Raw genomic sequence first — 17,244 nt, forward strand, 5'->3', positions numbered from 1 at the left:
AAATGTCTCTCTTCACAGCATAAAAAAAAAAAAAAAAAAAAAATATATATATATATATATATATATATATATATATAGTTAAAAGTGTTTATGTACTTAAGTGCAAATCATTGCTCCCCCCTTTTTTTTCTTTCATCCTCAGAGTTGTTCTAACTACTGCAGTTTATGTATAGATTTACTTATTTGTATTGCTTTTTTTTTCATTTATTTATTTATCTTTTTATTTTGTTCTTGGTGCTAGCATTCATAATTGTATTTTATTTTGACTCAAGGATGTAAGGAAGTTTTTGACTCATTTAATTTTGATCTCTGTTAATAGATTGAGACTATTAACTGAGACTGTAATTTTTATCTCTCTCTGACTGAACAGCATCAATAAAAAGAGACATACATTTAAATTAATTAAATGCATTTCATTCCTGCATTTCAGCAGCCATTGCTCCAGTCTTCAGTGTCACACCATCACTCATAAATCATTTTAATGTGCTGATTTGGTGCTCAAGAAACATTTCCTACTATCACAGTTGAAAACAAAGGAAATCCTTGATTGCTTCCAGGATTCTTTGATAAATTAAAAGTTCAAAATAACAGCATTCATTCGATATATAAATCTTTTATAAAAATGTATTATCACTGTCATTTCTGATCAATTTAATGCACCAAATTTATGAACAGTAGTCCATTACTGGGAACTGTCATAGTGTAACCTGATTCATTAGCTACTCTCGTTTCCAGCTCCATTCATTTCATTAATGAACAACTGAAAGGTGCACAAAAGAAACTTACCTCCCAACATGATAGCGGCCTCCGTTAACAGACGAAGCCCCTGTCATGTAGACATTACTGATAGGCCCCTGTGCCATTTCTGCACACAAAAAATACCCATCAAATTAAACAGGTGACCTTTACAGTCACAAAACTTAATTTATATTCTGATGTGGTGACCCGCCAGTACTAACCTGTGACATAGGGCTCCAGTGCTTTGGGCACCAAGCTTCTGGCAGTCTTCAAGTCCTCAGCAGAGCACTTGCCCACCTCGAGACCACAAGCCATGCCCATGCGCTTCAACACCTCAATGTCATCATGAATCTCGAACATGCTATCGAAGTTGAAGAGATACTCAAACCTGATCACAAATAATGAGAAACGGTGTGCAAAGTAAGGATCTCTGATATTCCAGTCAGGTCACCAACAGCATAAATGGTCTGGCTTTTGATATCATACTTGTCATTGGAGATGCTGCAGTCAATGACTGTTTTCTTGCTGGTGTTTACGATGATAAATGGCAAGTGAATGGCCGAGTTGGCAGGTGGGGGCCTTTTCGTCTGTTGTTCTCTCTGGCGGTTCCGCTGTACAAGGTTCTTGAAGGCAATTTGCTGCAATTGAAACGCATTCACTTTCAAAACAAGTTCATTGTCAAAATAATTCTTATAAGACAAAAGTGCATCTTCTCACCTGTAAGATGAGTTCTTGAAGTTGCGACTGTTTTTGTTTGATTCTCTCCAAACGTCTTTGCCTCTCCACCTCCAGGTTCTGGCACTCCTGAGCAGAGTTTGTGGGCAGGCCAATCCATTTGATCTCTTTTTTCTCTTTGGAGATGATGTTCATGGCCATCAGCACATTGAGTGCATCGTACACACGCCGCCGAATGTTCTTCTGGTCATACACATGCTGAAAGGGGACAACACACAGAAAGTGAAGCACTATTCATTTAAGATATATGTAAATGAGCAACTCTTTAATCAGTTTAAAGAGCTGCACGTCTTCTGCACTCAACAAACAAAGCTCTGGATCAATGCCTAGCCACAGGAAGCAGCTTACCGCATCATTAGGGGAGATATGATTATCACCAGAGCTGAACTCAGCCACAAGCTCATCAGCAACCTCGTTGTAGGTTGTGACACCCTTCCGCTGGACCTTTTCGCAAACCTTCATTGAGAAATGTCTGAGGCCTTTCCCATTCTTCTCCCCCTTCTTACCCCTCTTTCTGAGGAAAAGCAGAACAAAAACCAATTATCGCACAATATTTAACATTATGATAGATGACAGAAAAAGGATTGCCGAAAGAAATGTTTTGCTGCTGCTTTGTGGGAATTTTCCTTAGAAAATTCTCTATAGTGCCACCATGGTTCATCGTGGAAGAAAACCAAACTAATATATCCACCAATGCAAATTTCATGTAATATTTTTCTATGATTTTGAAGTTAAAATACGAAAGCCATAATCATTTTACTTTCCTTTTTTAATGCTATGTCACCTTCTATGCCTATGTTCAGGACAAGAGCCAGGTTTAGTTATTCAAAATTAAAACTAAATAAGATGTATAAGATTATGATTAAGATTTAAAAAAAAACTTAATTATATTTGGATTTACTTGATTAAAAACCTTTTCAAAAGTATCAACAGAATAATTCTCACAAGAGTAGAAGTATTACAGTCCAGCAAAATATGTTTAATGGACAGTGGATTTTGACAAGATAGACACTTTGGGGAATTTTCTCCTGATGGTAAAAATTCATATCTTGAGTTTCCTGTCTGACATTAAGTCATTTTGTGTAATTGACTTGATATAATGATAATTATTATTACTACTACTACTATAATTAATTCATTCATAATATTTTTTAATAATTCCATGTAAACATTAAAAAAATTAATTATGATTTTATTCCATCCCTAAAATCATTTAATTGTTTGTATCTTATTCTTACTGTAGACAATTAACAATAGTAACGACAACATTTATACAATTATCATATCAAACTATAAAAAAATTATCAAACTTTCTTTGATTTTGAATAAAGTTAAAATATTCTAAAGTTGCCAAACAATAATAAATGTACTACTGATTTGTCTCATGTAAATACAAATTGTAAAACCTGTTAATATTTTGACATTTAGATATAATATTTTCTTTGCACAGGCGATTGGCTATGTTCGTATTTTGAACCCGTTCTGAAGACAAAAATACAAAGCATTCAAGAACAGAAATGCACCTGGTTCCACTGAATCTATTTCTGAAATAGAGATGTCATTACATGTTATGAAGTAGCCTGCTGAAGTAAGACTTACCCCGAGGACCACGGAGACGCTTCCGATGCTTGACTCTGGGTGATAAACTGAGAGCTGGGTGTGTGTGGGCTGTTCATTAGGATTACATTGGAGCCACTGGGCCTCTGAGGTGTGCTAATGATCTGTGATAGAGACCATCAGGTTTAGGAGACAAACATAATAAAAAGAGCAAACAATGCTTGCTACCAAAGTATCTGATGTGTGACCCTTGACCATAAAACCAGTCTTAAGTGTTGTTAGTATAGGACAATATTTGGTCGAGATACAACTATTTGAATATCTGGAATCTGAGGGTGCAAAAAAAATCTAAATATTGAGAAAATCGCCTTTAAAGTTATCCAAATGAAGTCCTTAGCAATGCATATTACTAATCAAAAATTACTTTGATATATTTACGGTAGGAAATTTATCAAATATCTTCATGGAACATGATCTTTACTAAATATCTATATGATTTTTGGCATAAAAGAAAAATCTATAATTTTGACCCGTAAAATGTATTTTTGGCTATTGCTACAAATATACCCCAGCGACTTAAGACTGGTTTTGTGGTCCAGGGTCACATATAATATTAAACAGAGCTGTACTATAATGAAATCTATTTCTTCTGTTTCTTTTTTATGCTGACTACATATGACATTTTTCCAATTCTCACTGACATATGGCAAGGAATTAACAACAGCAGCTGTGAATATGCAGGTGGCTAAACAGCAAGCGTCAGTTAAACGAGCCAACAATTTCTCTTTTCTAAATTAGTTTGTTTCATTTTTTAGTTGTTATGGGAAGCCTGCTTCAATGTCCAACAAACCCTGATTCCCTCCAGCAATTAAAAGCAGCATCCCTTGGATATATTAAAGCAGTTGTAAACTCAAAGCTGGCTCCCATCCCTGAGAAGGATATACTGTACTTCACTCCTTCAATGATTACTGCATGTTGCTCCATGTGAATTAATAAAACTGTGAACTAAACATAACCATTCTTGGAAATCTGTTTCACCCTGAACTGCTAGATCAGAATTCAAATAATTCTCTTTCTTCGTTCAGGAGATGGTGTGTGTTCAACATCATGACTTTAGTTATGCGTAAAACACTACAAGAGCAGAGGCTATTTTATTTCCAGTTTCCTAAGCTCTTCCCATATTGATGCCTGGCTACTCGTCATAAACAAACATCACTTGCAGGACTTAAAAATAAAAAAGGCCTGATGGCCCATGTCCAAAGTAAGAGTTTTGTGCCAGTTGACAAAAATGTGACTTGCCGTATTTTGCTAAAGGTTGAGTTTTCCTACATGATGATCTTACATTTTTGATCCTCATGTAAGAAACAGTTAAAATGGATAGAAAATTAAATCAGTAATGTTTGGCTCAATATGCCAGTGACGTTTAAGGCTGTAATGGAGCAAAACTATAGGCATAAAAAGGCCATTCATCAAAAAACTGTTCAGTGAAAACCATATACGGCTATATATATAATAGCATTTGCTTTTCAGAGCCTTAAAGATATACACTACCATTTGAAATATTGGGGTCAGTAAGAATCCTTTTTTTAAATTTTTTTTAAAGAAATTAATACTTTTATTAAGCAAGGATGCATCAAATGTGACAAATACATTGATAGTTACAAATGTTTTCAAATGGATAGAAAATTAAATCAGTAATGTTTGGCTCAATATGCCAGTGACGTTTAAGGCTGTAATGGAGCAAAACTATAGGCATAAAAAGGCCATTCATCAAAAAACTGTTCAGTGAAAACCATATACGGCTATATATATAATAGCATATGCTTTTCAGAGCCTTAAAGATATACACTACCATTTGAAATATTGGGGTCAGTAAGAATCCTTTTTTTAATTTTTTTTTAAAGAAATTAATACTTTTATTAAGCAAGGATGCATCAAATGTGACAAATACATTGATAGTTACAAATGTTTTCTATTCCAAATTAATTTTTGAGCCCTGTAAAAGTAACTGATATAACCGGAAACTCTACACAAAGTCAGAACAAACATCCGATTAAAGCATTGGCTGTTTAAGCGTGTGGAAAGACAGGAGATTAAACCTGAAAAACAAATTGGAATTGAGTGTGGTCTGAATAACGCTTATGTGATCTTTACATTGCAGCATTTATGCAATCAAACTCCATTCAAAACTTACCATGTGCGGTGCGATGTTCACGTTGGAAGGGCCCAGTGTTTTTGGCAACAGCTGTTTTCCAATCACCACTGACTGTGGATGCACCGTTACTAAAGACAGCACACCTGCAGGGGTAGTATTCACAGAGGACATCGTAATGCAGTGCTATGTAAGGTCAAGCAGGTGTTTGGGCTTTTGTGAAGCATTACAGTAAGATCAAACATTCTTGAATATCTTCAAAAAATTCAGCTGCTGATGCAGTGCACTATTATCTTCACAAACTCTTAATGCTCCTCTTACCTTTGCCAGGGCTCAGGTTCTGATCAATGAAAACCTTCAGCTCCCCATTGGCCTCAATCAGACCAGCCTGTGGAGAACAAGATGACCATCAACTCATTGACTTGCACTCTATTTTCAGTGGATTACATCTAATAGAGCTAGAGAATACTCACATCTTTGGCCATGATCCCTGGGGCTGAGGAATAGATGCTTGGTCTAGCTGAAAAACCTGAGCCAAATTTCCACAACAAAATGTCTCTGCAACAGAAATGAAACTGGTTTGGCACAAAAGCTAAGGACACTTGAAGACTGTAACCAAGGTTACTACACAAATCTTTGTTTCTCACAGAGAAAGTGACTAATGAGGAAAGTTTTCATTAGCAAAAACCGCCAAAAGCATGCAATGATCAATAGGATTTCAAACAAGTATATCTTGCCGTTTCGGGTGGTTTTTGATCTATGAACAGATTCACAGATGAACAGTTCAGACAGACATGGCTCGTCTCTATGATAGGCTTCAGGTTTGCCTTCATGCCAAACAGGACCAAAGACAGGACCAGCATTCATTCAAAATGCCACATAAATGATAAATGATCACAATAAATGATGTAATTAAAAAAAAAATGTGGCTGCATGTCTGAGAACCACCAAGAAAACATTATTAGGCATTATAGGTGGGTTCAAACTTCAAAGGTTCAGCACATTTATATTCTTATTATAGGCATAATTATTAAAATATTACATAGATTTTCATATCAAAATGTTATAAGATTCAACATACATTTTCTAAGATATTCAAAGAAAAAAAACGAATGTTTTACTGGATCATAATGACTTGTATTAAACACTTGATTGTTTGGTTCCTTTTACTCAATACTGATTACCTGTATGATGTTGCTTTTATGCAACAATACAGTAAACTTGCAATCATCTGATATTCTGGTCATATGCTGATATTCTGCACAACAGCACTCTTGCTAGTGTGTATGTGAAATGGACTGAAACTCTTGTCACAGGTAAAGTGGATTAAAATGAGATTTGAGTCCTCTTTCAAACCCAAAGACAGTGTTAATACATAAAGAGCTGGGTTCTTTGTCACACAGTTCACTTAATGGAGTTCCAGGGTTGCTTATTTTAAAATGCTGTCTAGGTAGGTAGCTCACAAGCTTTTGAGAGACAGCCATAGTTGATGAAAACGAGGCCCGCCGATTTGCTTCCAGCACTCGTGCAGCTGATATTACCAGACAAAGACCTCGACGAATCTTTCCATCTCTTTAACATCAAAATGTCAACTCGTGCACTCAAAAACCGCATGCAATCTTCTGAAAGTCATCCATATGCAACAGTTCCTGTCGTTTTAAGTAACTTTTTTTTTTTTGCAAAAGCAATGGGCCCTTAAATATAGAAAATATTCATGGCCAATGTTCGAAGTTATAAAAACCATGTAAACGCATAAAGAAGAACAACAATCCGTTTTTTCGTTTATACTGTCCGCATCAAACATAATGCACAATCGAAGCAGTATGTACTATAATAAAGCGTGTTAGCCCCGTTAGCTAGCTGCCTTTCAAACACGTTTTGCACCGAAACCCTGCTCTAAATGTGATCAAAACGTGCCCCTCCTGCTTAAATGCGACCAGATCGAGTATTGTGCATGTGCTCGCACCGTTTTGCGAACGGATCGGATTTAACTGGCCATCTGGAAATGAAGTGTGTAAACTTTCCTCTGAACTTACAGTCCTGAAGCCCTTTGCCTTCTTAGGTGGTTTTTGTTGGCATAGCCAGTTAGCAAGAGGACAGAGGAAGAGGAGGTCTGAAGCCCATCTCTCAAACAGGAAACAAAGATAAATCAAATAATATGAAAATTAAAACCCATGTGCAGTGAATGGTCATGCTTTTGGAACGAGCTTGCACTTGGGAGATGTTTGATTGTAAGATCGGGGCACATTCATAAAACCCAAAATGGATGCGGATGTTATAAGTATGCACATAAAAGACGCATGGCAACTGTGAAATCCTCATGCATGATTTCAGAAAAGAATTACAATTATTGATTTCTTTTACAACAAGTTTCTATAATTTATCTTAGGAGCAGTATATAGAAACGACCTATTATATTCAGGAAGAGTTGACAGTCATAACACTACTCTGCTGGAGGGTAACAATTCATTGGCTTCGCTACAGCATGAGCTTAAACGACAGTCCTTCAAAAAATGGAAAATAATCGTTTAAAATTTGACATAGTTGTTTACTAACTCATCAGAACTAATATAACTAGCAGGATGGATTTGGTTTAATGCCTGGCAGCCATTTTACATGGAAGCTAAAGCAAAGCCATCATGCAGTGATGCTTTAATAGCCTGCTAGCTGAAGTGACAGGTCCTCATGACGACCTAAACTAGTTATTATCTAGTTAATAAACCCCTCACGGTTATACAAATTAAACAACAGCAACCCTTTCGTTTTGCAAAAGTATTTTAAAAACGCTTTAGAGCGAATATGGTAAAGCTGTTGTTAAGCTAGCGACCAGGCGAGCTAGTAAGCTAACTTCCACTCAAATCAAGGTCATCTGGGTGGGAAGCTTTAATATAATCAATCTAGGATCTACATACTATTGTTTGCTACACGTCTGGTTTGGTAGCTTTTTCGTGCAATGGCCAAATACGAGTAAAACTCATTGAGGATTTCCCATTGCACTCCACTGACAGAAGCACTTGACATGGGTTAGCTTGTCGGCTAACACAAGCCAATTGAGACAGACAGTTTCAATATTTCACATAAGTGATAATTAAACCGGACTGAGGGTCCACAGACTAACGATCATAGATTCCATAATGTATAATTATATACAGCTAACGTTAAGTTACACGCTGAGGTTCCTGACCGGTTTTGCTGGCAAACGCACTTATTTCATGCCGAATTATCTTATCATTTTCAAAAGCAGATAAATGGCAACTTCTTTATGCAATGATGAATTCTAAATACAGAAAATATCGGTCAAGGCTGTCCGCGTGGACTCAAAGCCCCCACTGGTCCCACTTACGGTCGGTTGCATCCGCCTTCAACTGTCTAGAGCTGAATGAATAGGAGCGCACAGCAGAAACTGCTCCCTCTCTGTGTCTGTAAAACTGAGCTTGGCGGTGTCTACGCCACGGGAAATCCGATTGGACAGTAATGCGCATGACGTCGGGGAAGTGTAATACGGAAGCCACGCCTATACTAAATCTTGATTGGATGAGACTCTACAGTACCTGTGTTAAAATGTTCTCATTGGTTAATTTCAATTGATCCCACCCCACTACGTCTGAGGGCGGAGCGTGCGTGAGAATGCTTGTAAATAATAGAGAAACTCACTAATCAAAAGGTTTATGTCGATAAAATATCTAATCAATTTTGATGATTAGAGTCGAAGTCTATAATAATAGCTACTATCAGTGTTTATAAGTTTAGTTAACCATTTAAAAGCACTTTCTTACGATACATGTACATTAATACCGCTTCCCCTTTGCACTGTAACATAAATGTTATCCTATTTATTTGTATTATTATTAGGCAGGGGTGTAAAATATACCGAGAAATTGTACATAAGTTTAAGTACAGATACTATGTTAAAAATGTTACTCAATTAAAGTCTAAGCACCAAGCCTAAAAAATATTTGAGGGAAAGTAAACAAAAGTATCCACAATTAATTGAACTTCAGTATTTAAAATTAAGAAGTAAACACTTTTCTTAGCTTTTTAATAGACTTTTTTAGAACAGACAGAAGAGATCATCTCAATAAATAAAAACAAATAAATTCCTGCTTAAATAAAAGGATAGTTACACCTAGAACATGATTAATTGGCTTGTTAGGATAAAATACCTTTTTTGTATTTTTTTTGTAGAAGATATAAGTCCTGATAACATATGTATTTTGCACTACATGAAATTGTTATAGAATTATTATTATTATTATTATATATATTTTTGTAAATGTAAACATGCAAGCATTCTGTTTTAAGGGTCTTAGTTGCAAATTCTCCAAAATAATACTTAAGTAGTGAAGTATTATTATTCAAATACTTTACACCTTCATTATTAGAGCTATTCTAAAATGCACTTTTGGAAGCAAACAAAGGTCAAGATTTAGAAAGTATGAATCATCTCACTAATAAATGAAAATGTCTGTAATTAAACTATGTCATTAGGTTGCTGTTTGGTGTCAGGCTCTGGAACTTTTTTATCTGTATTCATGCTGCCCCTACAGAACACACTGTACGGTATGTTTTATACAGATAACTAAAGTCAAAAAAGGGTGTCACCATTATCGTGTCCTTATCATTTTCACGTCTCTGGGTGGACATATTTGAAGAAGTGATCTGGGTTAAATACTGTACATCTATGAAGATGGATAAATATGATTAGGTATAGTAATTAAACAAAAACATTATTCAGAGACAAATATATACAGAAAAAGATCTAAATGCATCAATAAAAGAGACAAATTAAACAATTCAACATTTATTACAACACCCTTTTATTGAAAAAGTTTGCTTGTGTTTGCAAATAACTGCACATGACATAAATCAGAGAAGGTCTTGCTCTTGCAACACATGCTGTGTCTGTGTTCATTTATTACAAGAGAAACACTTTGAGCAGCAACCTGAGTTATATCATGCATGAAAGATGCACAGACCTTTTATAGGCAGGCTTTTATAGATATGTGAAACATGTTTTAAAATCAGTCCATTCGGTGTTGTTCACACTAAACATTCAACACTGTTATCCACTCAAAGGTTTAGCCATCTTTTGTCTTCAGAACTGCTATAATTCTTCATAGCATAGATTCAACAAGGTGTTGGAAATATTCCTCAGAGATTTTGGTCCATACTTACAGTACATGACAGCATCAGTTGCTGCAGATTTGGTCTGGTGATTATAGAGGCCGTTTGAGTATAGTGAACTCATTGTCATGTTCAAGAAACCAGTTTGAGATGAGCTTTGTAACATGTCACAAACTGGAAGTATGAGTACACTGTGGTCATAAAGAGATGGACATGGTCAGCAGCAATACTCAGGTAGTCTGTGGCATTTAAATGATGCTCGATTGGTACTAAGGGGCCTAAGCGTGCCAAGAAAATATCCCCCACCCTATTACATCCACACCAGCAGCCTGAACCGTTGATATTGTGCAGGATGGATTCATGCTTTCATGTTGTTTACACCAAATTCGGACCATACCACCTGAATGTCCAGGCAGAAATTGAGACCCATCAGACCAGGCAACCTTTTGCTCAAACCACTTTTGTCATTATCCTCTGACCTCTGGCATTTTCGCCCACAGAACTGCTGCTCACTGGATATTTTCTCTTTTTCAGACCATTTTTCAGACCAAATTGAAAGTCACTTAAATCACCTTTCTTCCCCATTCTGATGCTCGGTTTGAACTTCAGCAGATCGTCCTGAAGATGTCTTCATGCCCAAAAGCATTGTGTGTGTATATATATATATATATATATATATATATATATATATATATATGTGTGTGTGTGTGTGTGTGTACTGTATGTATTATAGTTTGCAAATGCCTTTTGTTTGCAAAAAAACAATGCTTTTATGTCCTATATATTATATGGAGTTCACACTTGAGGAAGAAAAAAACTTATTTTATTTTATTTTAATTTATTGTAATTTTAACATTTTTTTCTGAGGGCCAGATAGTAGTAATATGGCCAAAAAGTAAGATGAAATTCAGAGCTTGTGTAAATCGATGAGTTTCAATCGATCAATTGTCACTGTACAAAAACATATAATGCAATGCCATTGATAACATAAAATCAACATAAAACATATTCAATGCAATACAATGATGATTGAGAGAAGTACAAATAAATGTTCCACAAAAGCCCGCTGTATCATGCTACATTTGAAAGAGATTTTTTTAAAACGATGCATTCATAATAAACCTAAAATGTTTTAGTTCAGTAAAGATATTTTTATGTTTACTTTATAAAAATCATTAAATATTTCACAGCAAAAACACTCGTGTGCCACAACCTGAGGGTATACATTTTTACAATTTTATTTAAAAAGTACTTACTAAAAAAGTATGAACGAGACTACCATTTAGAGGGGCAAAAGCATCTTTGGTAGAAACTAGCTTTCATACGCTACTGAATATTTCGAATCAAAAATATGACAGAATCTCAAATTAATCAATGAATCCTTTGTGAACAGATGCGTAACAGGTATGAACAGTCTGACCGAATCGACTTTCTATTCATTTGAGCTGAATTAATTGATTCATACGATAGTTTGTACGAGAGAGAGGAACAACTACTAGTTAAATGTAGTTTACTACTTTTAATTTGTTACTACTCATCTCTGGTAGAGAGAGATATTTTAAACTACAGAACGCACGTTTACGAACTACAACTTCCAATACGTAACAGTTTCCACGCGCAGCCTCGCTGGTGGGCTAGCGCATTCCCTTGATGCCTACACGCATGCGCAGTTGTACATGGGAGCATTGGGTATCAATTTGGTCAAAAAGCGGGTGATAAAATGGTAGGTGACATAGAAATTAAAAATATTACTGACGTTTTCTGCATCCGTGTTCGACGGAGAAGCTCTGGCAAACTTAGATATTCCGCGTCTTGCACGAGTTGTTGTCTGCGCGGGTCGCACCGAGAATGATCATAATTGTGTATATGTTTTGTATGGGCAGGAAGGTCAGTTGTTGATATTTAGGGAGTTCAGCATGTACCTTTCCGCCTATCTGTCCTGGACTCATGCACTATGTGCTGCATAATGCATCTGAGGATTATTATTATTCTGTGCTTTAGCCAAGCATGCATGCTGTTAACCCTGATGTTCTGTTTTGAATTTTCGAGACCCTCCAAGCCCTATTTTAACACACCAAAATCTTACTTAACATCGAACAATCAGGTTAAACGTCATGACTTTTCCCAAATGCAACAGATCTGATTATAAACAAGCTTTCAACTCGGATGTTATGATTAAATAGTTTTACATTTAAAAACAAAGCTTATTTCTGTTGTGGTGTCATTGAGACCCCAAGTTTAAAACCTGATTGATAAATGCAATGACATCACTGATGTTTTTAAATGTTTACAATGATTTTACACGTACAATATAGGGGCCTCTGGGACCCCAGACAACCAGGCAGTCAATAATGTCAGCAGAACAGGAGGGTTACATCCATACCCAGCTATGAAATGTCAAACGTAAGTCTTTTAGCCCTGCCCTTTCAACCCAGCCCCCAATAGCAGCCTGGTTATTTTCCAGATTGTAATACCCTCTAAACATGTCTTAAGTGGGCTATCAAACTTTTTGCACATTGTGTTCTGGTTCTGTGTCTTGTGATGGCACAGTCAGAATGGTTTTTTGAACTCGTTTTAAGAACTAGAGTAAAAACAGCTTACTGTGCATCGATGGAAATAACTGTAGGGTAACCCGGTTGTTTTGCACTGGCCTCCCTGAGCTTGCCATCTCATATTACATGCCAAGAGCAAGTGGCCTGTCACAGGTCCTCACATGCTTGGTGCTTCAGTCGAACTTGCTATAACCGGTAGAATGTCCTTTTAAATTGCCACATAGGTCTGGACGTTTGGTCAGCGCTTTGTTTATGGTTGTTCCAGTTGTCAGCTTTAGTCTTGTGCCTGAATGTGTGCAATTTTCTCTCTCTGTATGTTCGTTTGTGTCTCTTTCTGTTTGTACACACTGCTGAGTGTATTCCTCCGTCTGTCTGAGTTCATGTCTGAGGGCATATCTTTTGTGTCCACACAGCATAAACTAAAATCCTCCCAAAAGGACAAGGTACGGCAGTTCATGTCCTTTACTCAAGCCGGGGAGAAGACCGCAGTATACTGTCTCACTCAAAATGACTGGAAACTAGAGGTGGCCACGGACAACTACTTTCAGAACCCAGATTTGTACCACAAGGAATCCATGAAAAGCTCAGTGGACCGAAAAAAGCTGGAGCAGCTTTACAATCGATATAAAGGTGAGTTTTAATCTAATTCGGATGTGTATTATGCCTGCTGTCCTGTGCCTGAGAGTATTAATGCATGCTAAAAAGTGCTCTTAGTCATTTGTTTCTCATTAAAAAAGGCTTACACAATTTTTTTTCTATTACTTTTGAGAAATATGATTCAATTGTAAAGCTTTTTAACTTTTCTACCCAGAGTGGCTTACACTCTCGTGAGGGCCTTCATTTTGAAATCACACGACCAGCAGTGTCATGCAGTTCCACTGTGTTACTAATAATAAAAACAAGTTTACTTTATATAGTTCTTAATCAGCGGGTACTTAAAGTTGGCATGAAATGGAAATGCATCCTAATTTATTCATGTATGTTTCATTAAAAAAAAATGTTTTGACTTTGTAATGTTTAATCAAAATTTCACAACTCTTCCCGTGAAATGACACGTTTTCTCTTTGGTGATTTATGGCAGACTTCTCAAATCATTTAATTTACATAAACTCTGCCCTTTTTTATATAAAGCTGTAAGCTTGCATTCACATCTTCCTCTAACTGATCGACTGAACCAAGTCCCCGTCCTCCTTTTTTTTTCTTCCAGATAATCAGTTTCACTCACAATGCAGCAAAATGATTTTGTCTCTACTTTTGTTACATTGCAACTTTAACCAAACATATACTTACATCTAAACAAAACAATGGAATTAAACTTCGAATAAAGACAAAGCGTGAGTGGAAAAATAAAATGTCTAAACAAGGTGTTCCTGTTAGAGCAATCAAACAAGAGCTGCAGCTTGCATGCCACAGAGTGAAGAAAAAATTACAGGACCTATACAAACAAACATGGTGCATTCACATGTCATTATGAAACCCAAAACCACTAAGATGAAGAAGAGCCAGCAAAACCTAAACAAAAACTTAATCCGGCACCTTTAAATGTTGAATTCCTCTTAGAAATGTTTGTTTTTACTAAACTGACACTTAGTGTTCTTGTTTTTTTGAAAGTCTTTTGTTTTCCCACTCAGATCCCCAGGATGAGAATAAGATTGGGATCGATGGAATTCAACAGTTCTGTGATGACCTCAATCTGGATCCGGCCAGCATCAGTGTTCTGGTTGTGGCATGGAAATTCCGTGCAGCAACACAGTGTGAATTCAGCAAGAAAGAGTTCATTGATGGCATGACAGAGCTGGGGTGGGCTATGACATAATTTCTTTATTTAGTTATGGGCACGTGACAATATTTGGGTTGTGTGGTGGCTGGCAATATCATTAAAGGGGTCATATGATGCGATTTCAATTTTTCCTTTCTCTTTGAAGTGTTACAAGCTCTTGGTGCATAAAGAAGATCTGTAAAGTTGCAAAGACTAAAGTCTCAAATCCAAAGAGATATTCTTTATAAAAGTTAAGAGTCAGCCACACCTACCTAAAACACCTCGTTCTAACACGCCCCCACATACCTATGTCACTATCTGGGAAGATTTGCATAACGCCACACAAATGTTCACGCAAAGAAAGACGGTGTAACTTTTATTCTCACTGTAGTATTGTTGCTGCCGCCATGTCGTGAAGATGCTGTGTGCTTCGTTGTGAATGCGAAACTATTTTGTTTGGCCTTCCAAAAGAGGATGACAACCGCTTCGTCATGCCTAGAGCTGATCCGTGCTGGTCGCTGAGGAAATACAACAACTTTGCGCTGTGGATCACCGGATCGGCTTTCATTTGTAAAAATCGACGCGTTTCAGAAAGGCAGGGCATAGAGGAGAAACAATAATATACAGTATGTGGAAAATGTGTTTTTTTAACCTTAAACCGCATAAACATTTCATTACACCAAACAATGTTCTTTTTAGCAACATCATATGACCCCTTTAAAGGTGCTTTGGGAATATCACACAAAATGTCCTACTACCTGACAGAATCACTGAAAAAAAGGTGTCTTGAGAAATCACACATCAGCTTTGAGCACCACAGAAAAATGAGCCAATCTGAAATGCTTGATGTATCTGAAATTATTTTGCACGTTTTAGATTTGCTGAGAGAAGCTGTATAGTTCAAATTGGCAGAATGGAAGAAGTCAGGCTGGAATCGCTAACAGCATCTTTAAGTTTTGTATGAATGGCGTGAAGAATCAGTGATTAGATTAATGATGAGCCTAAACGTTTCATTTCATCTGCAGGTGTGACAGTCCGGAGAAGCTTCGAGCTCTTCTGCCCAGATTAGAACAGGATCTGAAAGACAGCGGAAAGTTCAAAGACTTCTACCAGTTCACCTTCAACTTTGCCAAGAATCCTGGACAAAAAGGTTTAGGTAAGGGCACCGTTTCTTTCTGCATTTCTGTGAGTTTTCACTCTGGTTTCTAACACTGAATAAACAGTTGTCTGTATTAATGGTCTTTTTCCATTTCAGATTTAGAGATGGCAGTAGCATATTGGAACCTGGTTCTGGTTGGACGTTTTAAGTTCCTAGACCTCTGGAACAGATTTTTATTGGTAAGTCATCATTACAGCTTTGGACCTTTGATCCTGTTTCACACTGAATACAAATTAAAATGGGTTTTAACCACAGAGTGGAATAATTTCCTTCAGCAATTAATTTAGATGCTCTCTGGTCTCTGTCCTTATTTTGTGCAGGAGCATCATAAGCGATCAATTCCCAAAGACACATGGAACTTACTCCTGGATTTCGGCAACGTGATTGCAGATGACATGTCAAACTATGATGAAGAAGGTGACATGCATTATCAATACTTTTTAGTTTTGTGAGTTGACTGAATTTTTAGCAATCGGTCTTTTAAGTCATAAATTGGCTACATTTACTCATATAGGGTATGTTGGATTTTAATAATGTGACGTTTTGCTTTGTTTCAGGAGCATGGCCTGTTCTCATCGACGACTTTGTGGAATACGCTCGGCCAATCGTGACAGGATCAAAACGCAAAACTGTATAGTAACACTGCCCCTGGGCGAGAACTCACGCCTTGGTCGCCTCATTGACTTTGTAGTTTTTATAAAGACTTGTAAGCATTATAAGAGAGAACTAAGAGAAACACTTGAAACCGACAAGCTTTGCAAAAGGAAAAACAGGATGGAAAAGACGACTAAGACTTCCACACATCACACAGGAAGGACAAGAGTGCGAAACTCAAGATTTCTTATAGAGCCATCAAATGCACATGGCCAGCTATATTTGCACTGGCGACTCAATTCTAGCCCGAAACCCTTGGAGATTTTGGGTGGATAACTTCGAACCTAGTACCTCATCTCCATAGCAATCAGTGTCACTCTATAGGGCCGAGTCTTCATTGCCTACCCACTCCTCACAGTCTGAATTATGGAATAGTCTCTCCAGTTTCGTTTTAGATTATGTACCCATCTGTCTGGGTGTGTATCTCATGCAGGACGTGATGCTGATCATGTCCGCATTTTAAGCCAGACGTTCATGGGAGCATGCGGCTCACAACACCAGCACTATTGTTACAGTTGTAAAATACTGTATCTACTGCAGCTGTATGTACAGAGAGAAATGTATTCTCAGTAATGTTTTATTATATGAAATATGAGAAATATGAAAGAAAGGCGTGGTCAAAATAAGATGCCTCCATACCATGTTCTTGTGTGAATTTAGGTCAAACGTGTCATCTGCCCTGTTGCGGAACTTGTAACAACAAGGTTCAGTGTTACTTTTTTTTTTTTTTTTGCAGATTTATGTTAAGAAATAAATTATTGCCCTTTATGTTCTTCTCAATCTCTAACAACCCTGTTATTCTTTAACAGGGCAT

General features: G+C 36.9%; 2 protein-coding genes across 10 annotated transcripts in view; one reads left to right on the plus strand and one right to left on the minus strand.

Annotated features, from left to right (window-relative positions):
- Positions 1–8,631, minus strand: part of LOC107597491 (transcription factor Dp-1-like) — a 16,521-nt gene extending 7,890 nt beyond the window's left edge. Inside the window, exons 1-10 of one of the 3 annotated variants that reach the window (XM_016288571.1) lie at positions 8,526–8,631; positions 5,656–5,740; positions 5,504–5,570; positions 5,225–5,328; positions 3,073–3,194; positions 1,822–1,987; positions 1,456–1,671; positions 1,225–1,376; positions 960–1,126; positions 787–865 (exon numbers count right to left, since the gene is read on the minus strand). In XM_016288571.1, the coding sequence (XP_016144057.1) occupies positions 787–865; positions 960–1,126; positions 1,225–1,376; positions 1,456–1,671; positions 1,822–1,987; positions 3,073–3,194; positions 5,225–5,328; positions 5,504–5,570; positions 5,656–5,667 (1,085 nt within the window). In that variant the 5' untranslated portion in view covers positions 5,668–5,740; positions 8,526–8,631. Of the gene's footprint in view, positions 1–786; positions 866–959; positions 1,127–1,224; positions 1,377–1,455; positions 1,672–1,821; positions 1,988–3,072; positions 3,195–5,224; positions 5,329–5,503; positions 5,571–5,655; positions 5,741–7,148; positions 7,166–7,218; positions 7,402–8,525 lie in introns of those variants that run through there. The other 2 variants (XM_016288572.1, XM_016288573.1) reach the window with 2 other exon arrangements.
- Positions 8,632–11,963: 3,332 nt separating this feature from the next.
- On the plus strand, positions 11,964–16,435 carry dcun1d2a (DCN1, defective in cullin neddylation 1, domain containing 2a). 7 transcript variants are annotated; one of them, XM_016288579.1, is made up of 8 exons: positions 11,996–12,029; positions 12,622–12,709; positions 13,272–13,488; positions 14,490–14,658; positions 15,643–15,773; positions 15,873–15,955; positions 16,097–16,193; positions 16,334–16,435. In XM_016288579.1, exons 2-8 carry the CDS (start codon positions 12,701–12,703, stop codon positions 16,411–16,413), a joined length of 786 nt encoding a protein of 261 aa, XP_016144065.1. In that variant the 5' UTR covers positions 11,996–12,029; positions 12,622–12,700; the 3' UTR covers positions 16,414–16,435. The 7 variants fall into 7 exon arrangements, with proteins under 7 accessions (XP_016144066.1, XP_016144065.1, XP_016144064.1 ...); XM_016288580.1 differs by lacking the exon at positions 12,622–12,709 and having other exon boundaries at positions 11,964–12,029; XM_016288578.1 differs by lacking the exons at positions 11,996–12,029; positions 12,622–12,709 and adding an exon at positions 12,879–12,928.
- Positions 16,436–17,244: the final 809 nt, after the last annotated feature.

Source organism: Sinocyclocheilus grahami, unplaced genomic scaffold (genome assembly GCF_001515645.1).
Source record: "Sinocyclocheilus grahami isolate Dianchi unplaced genomic scaffold, SAMN03320097.WGS_v1.1 scaffold233.1, whole genome shotgun sequence".
Taxonomy (NCBI): domain Eukaryota; kingdom Metazoa; phylum Chordata; class Actinopteri; order Cypriniformes; family Cyprinidae; genus Sinocyclocheilus; species Sinocyclocheilus grahami.

Bases quoted from the DNA above. Each gene is read 5' to 3' on its own strand.
- dcun1d2a (XM_016288576.1), top strand. From the start codon at position 13,111: ATGGTTGTTCCAGTTGTCAGCTTTAGTCTTGTGCCTGAATGTGTGCAA. The intron at 15,956-16,096 runs GTAAGTCATCAT...TATTTTGTGCAG, and splicing joins TCTGGAACAGATTTTTATTG to GAGCATCATAAGCGATCAAT. The intron at 16,194-16,333 runs GTGACATGCATT...GCTTTGTTTCAG, and splicing joins GTCAAACTATGATGAAGAAG to GAGCATGGCCTGTTCTCATC.